Source organism: Macrosteles quadrilineatus, unplaced genomic scaffold (genome assembly GCF_028750875.1).
Source record: "Macrosteles quadrilineatus isolate MER2022 unplaced genomic scaffold, UCM_ALF_1.0 Scaffold_2__2_contigs__length_208266976, whole genome shotgun sequence".
In the NCBI taxonomy this organism is placed as follows: Eukaryota; Metazoa; Arthropoda; class Insecta; order Hemiptera; family Cicadellidae; genus Macrosteles; species Macrosteles quadrilineatus.
In genome coordinates, this window is record NW_026542595.1 from 200,509,740 (window position 1) to 200,516,300 (window position 6,561).

A 6,561-nucleotide genomic window follows, 5' to 3' on the forward strand; every position below is an offset into this window, starting at 1 on the left:
ACCATGGATTCAGATCAAATCTTTATGGTAAGTTATTATTAATTTTTATTACATAGAAACATTACAATAACACTATATTATCAGGCAAAATTATTGTAACTTAATTGCAAGAGGTTTTTCTTTTTTATATTATTATGAGGTAAAAATAAAGATAACAAAACTATTAAGGACTTGTAAATATATATTTTACTCCTTATTTATTAATACTATTAGGGTTATTCAGTGTGTCATATAAATAGTTTTATATAATTTAGTTATTTTTCATTATAATAGTTAGTTGAAAATTATTACAATTTGGATTTAACTTGCAACATGTCTTGTAGATTCGTATTATGACTTAGTGATTATGACTTTTCAGCTTGATAAATTATGTATTAATAACAGAAATACTAATATTTTTAGAATTCACTTTCTGTTATCCCTGCGATAAGTTGTTCATATAGCCTATGATTGGATTTCTCTTTTTTCACAAAATTAATTTATGACGAATTAAGCCAAAAAATCAAACGAAATACCATGTTTAGAATTTTTAAGTATATTGCTGCTGATTCATGAAAAACTGTATACTTATAGAGGATCCTTATTGATGTGCCAAATATTTATAAAATCCATCACACAGTAATATTGTCCCCATTCTTTCTTAATAACTACCTCATTTAAACATTCAACTTTCTTATAACAAATTATGTAATAAAACCACAGAACTTTTCCGTAGCACACATGTATAGAACACTTTCCACCCAGCCCGAAAAGGCGTCCGTTGTGTCCCGAGCCGAGTGGGGAGCTGTGGAACACACTGGGAACAAACCTATACGTCACCCAATCATATATGTGTTCCTCACCATCAACTCGCACGCGCCGAGGTGTTCCAACAAGGAAGAGTGTTCCAGAATACTCCGGGACATGCAGGATCGAGACATGAAGGACGGATGTACCGACATTAAATACAAGTCCGTCAAATGGGTATACATAATTTTACTCATATACTTATATGGGGTTCCAGACAAAGGCAACATGACATGATCTCCAAATGAAGTTTTACAGGGACTCATCATATAACGATCATATAGGGATCGTTTAACTGCATGGCTCGATAATGCACAAAAGTGACATTTTCGAGAATAGTACAGACAAAAAAACTTTTAACCACTTTCATCCCAATGCAAAGTTAAGTCCATTTAAATTGAGATTTCTAACACTATAATAATAAACCAAAATTTTTTTGAACAGGTATATTAAAAGAAAATAGAAAAGAAAATCTCATCTGTTTCGAATGGTTTTGTGCTAAAGTACAAAGGACACATGCTCTTATTCCGTAATTTTATAAAAACAAGTCTGAAAGTTAGATAGATTGGTTTTTAAAATTACTGATTGTACTGAGTTACTGAGCCATCTGGTTCATCATAAATAACCAGACACGATACTTAGGCTTTACTTTTTGTTGCTTTAAGCCATCTTGATAGTAGGCTAAATTACATTAGTTTACCGACCTGTGCGTTTATGTGACTAATAAAAAAATGGAGATAACTATGATAAAATGGAAATGTTATTAAATTCAGTAGCAGTTATTTAGATTTTTGGTTATTGTAGTCAAGATTGTGAAAATCTTGCTAGTAGGACCCTGAAAAGTGTAATAACTGTTTGAAATTTATAAACTGGCCCATGAGAACTTGATCTTGTGTCTCATAATAAATGGTCCTAACTAAAGGAACAACCAATCTTAGCCGGTAAAAACATTCAGATTTACGCACAATTAACTATATACTCATTATTAACGAATATATAACCTAAAATACGCAAATAACTGTCTCAAAGTAAGTATAACAGTAAAAAAAAACTATTAGCCTTTTGCCGTGGAATTTTATCAACGCAATGGCAGTTTTATTTATCAAAAAAATAGGTTCTCAGAAATTAGGTTGTTAAAAAGGCCCATCCATGTAACAAAGGATTATTCGTTGCAAGTATTTTCTAATTGTCTGCTTGGTAAGATTTCCAGACATTTTAATTAGGAGCTTTTTACGTTGACAGACGATTCTAATTGCACCCAAACCTGTCTCTTCAGCTCTTTGTGTTTATCATCAAGTTAAATTTAAAATATGAATGTAAAGGAAAGAAATACGTTTTGAAATTTTAGGATAAAATATTGTTTATATTCACAATTAAGTTATGTATTAGCTAAAAGCAAAGGTGCATTGCAGTGCATGCTCTCAATAATCAATGTTTTAATAATACCTGCCTTATATAACAAATGTAACGTAAAACTTGACGTATGCCATTTCTATAATATTGAATTTTGATTGGCTAAAAAGAGAAACACGTGTAACCTTTCTTTGGAACATTTATTAATACTCAGCTTACCACATTTAAATTTTCTAGTGAGAGAACTTCATATGAATAATAAATTCATAGATTTATAACACTTAATTACTGCAGTTATTCCATATAAAATTTTCCATTTTTTGACATTTTAGGACTCCTTTAAAACTTTTATAATCCCCATTTGTAAATGTCTTTTATATTTAAAAAGGAAAAAAACGATGGTTTGATTTTGCCTACTCATTGCTATCTTTCACAGTTTTCTGATAGGGGATGATGGAACGATCTATGAGGGACGGGGTTGGAATTTTCGTCCTCACCATCTAGACCAGTTTCCATCCATGGATGGGCAAATGCTGGACTTCGCTTGCATCGGCAATTTCAGAAGTAAGTTAGATGTAAAATAGAATGATAAATTATAGGCTAACTTTACAAGCTACTAAAATTGTTTTATCTTGTAAAAATATAAGTCACAGTATTATGAAAACGAATAACACCAATACCATTAGTGTATTTTAACAAAAGTAGATTATTTGTTCTCCTGAACTGCAATGCATTCACAAAACCGTATACTTTCCTGTAATGATAAATCGTATAAATTATAACTTTATGTAATCTATACACGTATTAATTTTTTAAGTAAATAATTTCAACTAGATAGTTTTGACTAAAGATATGTGCACTTTTTGTTGTAAGAGGAGTACAGTACATAATTTATCTATTAAATGAAACTAAAAAATAGTTTACGTTGTGTGAAGGTTAATATTTCATTTTTGTATCACACACTTAGCGAACAGCACATTCGTTAACTATAAAAATGTTTAATATACGAAATATACGGATCCAGCAAATACATTCAAGTTAGGCTTAAATGAAAGATGAATAATGTATTTACTGAAAAAATAATCAAAAGTAGGTTTTGGAATAATTCGAGTTGATATGACTTGCTAAACACATTTTTACTGCCTCAGATATGGTATTATATAATGGTTTACAAATAGGGGTATACCATTCTTGGCTAGGTTGGAGACTTTGGACGGCTGTGAAATTGAAAAAAGGTGTTTTCGCCAGAAGGATTATATTTAAAATAGTTATTTATGTATGATTATCGAATTTTTCGCAATTTCTTTAATACAATATGTTTTTTGTTCCCAACAGAGGAACTTCGCCCAGACGCCATGTACGATGCTCAGTGGAAGCTCCTCAACCTAGGAATTGAGTTGAAATATCTAGCGAAACATGCCCATTATTGGTAGACTTTGTAAATTTATATTTTTATATTTGCTTTTAAAATAATAAAACAAAATGCGTATTTTAAGCAAATCATTTTGTCTAGTGGTTTACTATAGTGAAATTATCGTTAAAATTGAACAGAGCATAAATAATATATGTAAAGACATGCAGGCTGCGGAGTAGAACGGATGCATTATCTAATCGATCATTATCAATCGAAGCCTATGACGAAGCTGCTAGGTCGTCTGCCTGTCCATAGCATAGTTTCATGGTTTTGCAAATTGAGAATAAAAGTTTCATAGAGTCTGGACGACAAACAAAAATGTTTTGCATAATTTTCTCATTAAAAATGAAAGTTATTTCGTGTTTTGTAAATTGTATTTTGTGTGTGTATCCTAGTGTAGAAGTAGTAGTACAGATATTCAGTGTGTCTCTGAACAGCTTTTAAGATAAAATCTTAAAAAAATACTATAACTTTTAACTATACGTGTTTTTATTTACATCAAGTAATGAATCAAAAACGGTCAATCAAACCTCACTGTTTTATTATAAATTTACAAGTTATATAGTAACGTGAAACCTTTTCTAATATTTTATCAAACAAAAACTTAAAAAAAAAACATGTATTGTTTAATATAAATTATTATTATACTCTTTGTAATAGACACATATATCTTATTATGAAAATACTGTATTGCTAATATTGCAAAATTACAAGAACCACGAATGCTGATGTTGAAGAATCAATTTAATCAATCAAACAACCTTTTACTGGAAAAGCAAGATTATCGTAAAACGTAGGAAACCAAACGATCACTTTCCAACCCCAACAGACCCTCATTCTGACTCCACAAACTGCCTATCTACTGCAGCATCTGGGAACCGAGGCTAACTACCTTGGTATTGGATTGGGTTGTTGTTATGTCGCTTGGTTTCTTTGTCGAACGTTTTTCCTAAGCCTAATACGCCAAGCCATTGTATTATATTGTAATAACTTATTTCTGTTTACCAGAATAAAACGTAAATTAAAATGATGACGAAAATTTAAGTATAAATGAAATAAAGATAACATTATCAAATGTACCTGATCTTACAAATTATCTCAAAATGTAACTGAACGATTTGAGTTTCATTACTTATATTTCGGCCCCTGTTAATCGTCACCGTAGAAAATTAGTTCAAAAGCAGAAAAGCTATTTGGATAAGGCTTTCATTTTCCTTTTTATACTCCTTTTCAAGAAAACCTCCGTATTTGTTTTTTATTATGTTTTATTTGTTGTGGAATCAACAGGGTCAAGTCACAAGTCACTAAATAATAAAGTGAGTTGAATGGACTAAAGAATGGAAATGTCAACTCTATTTACCTACTTACATAATCACCTATTTAGTTATTTATTTAAAAATATACACTATTTTAGATAAGAATATACACTATTTCCTTGTTGTAAACCAGGTAAATGTATTTTCCTCAAGACATATAAGAACAAAAAAAATTAAAAAAACCGTAAATTTAAAATTATAGAAAAAATATTTAATTAGCAAATTTAAAAAGTAGGGAATTTTAATTGGATATAATAAGTAATTTGTATTGTTTAGGGAATATCGATGGACTCATTTCATAACTAACAATTCTAATAATTTACTGAACTGAACACTGATATCATGAGAGGCTTAACGTCACGAGACTATGCCTGCGTTGATTGCATTGTAAATTAATAATCAACATCAGGCTTCATTATTATGATCTGCTGTGCCAAAACCTGTATGAGCGTAACAATGGTTAGATTAGCATTACAACAGGTTATCAATACTGTCTGAATTTGTGTGTTCCTCCAAATAATAATTCGGTAAACACACTACTTCACCGTGGCGACAGTGGAATACTATGAAATATTAGTTTGTCTTCGAAAAGAGCACTTGTCATTAATTGGAAATTGTTTGATATAATCAAACATGAACATTTGAAGGTATAATAGAAATAGCCTGCAAAATTTAAGTTTTAGACTCAGATGGGGTGAACCAATTTCGACTCCATTGACCCCCCAGAAGCCCGTGTTAAATCGTGCTACTTCGCAAACTCCCTAATTTTAATAAATTTTACCATCATGTTATAATTTTACTCGTATTATCGAGCGAACAGACTCATAACAGACAGTAAAACTAAATACGTTTTATGACACTTAAAATATACATTGATACTTATACCATTAACTCCTAATATAGTAGCTACACAACATAGTAAGTAGTATGTAATTTACCTACTGTATTGGTTATAATGATTATTAGAATGTCCAATCGAGATCGATCACCACTTATTATCTCGTATTAATTTTTCTAAATGTATAAATGTTTAAATATATAAGGGAAGGAGACCAACGGGAAGGCCAAGGATGAGATGGATTGACGAGGTTACAAAGGACCTAAGGAGTATGATAGCAGACCTGGAGCTGGTAGAATACAGAGGATCCTGGAGGAACATGGTTGGCGAGGCCAAAGACCACCTTGGTTTTCAATGGCCACAGGAGTAGGTAAGTAAGTTTTTAAAGTGTTATTAGATGTATTTTGATTTACTTTACGTAATCCTAATAACACTTACAATGATGATCAAGAATTTCTTGACAATTAAAAAATACATGTACTTATTTTTCATCAGATAGGTAAAATTATAATGCCTGTAATTTAAAATGTAAAGAAGAACGTATAGTGTTTTGCCTCTGGGGATGTCAAAACGAAAAAAATAAGGCTGACCCGATTCTAGGCCACGGGACATGACGTAATCACTTATTCCCATTATGCGGAATTCACTAATCATCTCATCTTACGAATGCCAAAAAAAGGAAATAATAATATTCCAAAATAATTTTGGTCAACACACTTGTGTTACACAGCATCGCCCATAGTTAAATTATATAATTGAAGACCATTATGTTGTGTTGAATATATTCTACATGGTTTGCAGCACGTAACACCCTAGTGTCGATATTGCACACCTGATAATTAGTACGTTAGGGA

At 31.0% G+C, this 6,561-nt stretch overlaps 1 protein-coding gene across 1 annotated transcript; it reads left to right on the plus strand.

The window, feature by feature from the left end:
• LOC128985269 (peptidoglycan-recognition protein 1-like) lies at positions 1–3,572 on the plus strand. Its single transcript, XM_054404660.1, has 4 exons — positions 1–27; positions 716–950; positions 2,576–2,703; positions 3,475–3,572. The coding sequence occupies exons 2-4, from the start codon at positions 721–723 to the stop codon at positions 3,570–3,572; spliced, it is 456 nt and encodes a 151-aa protein (XP_054260635.1). The 5' UTR covers positions 1–27; positions 716–720.
• Positions 3,573–6,561: the final 2,989 nt, after the last annotated feature.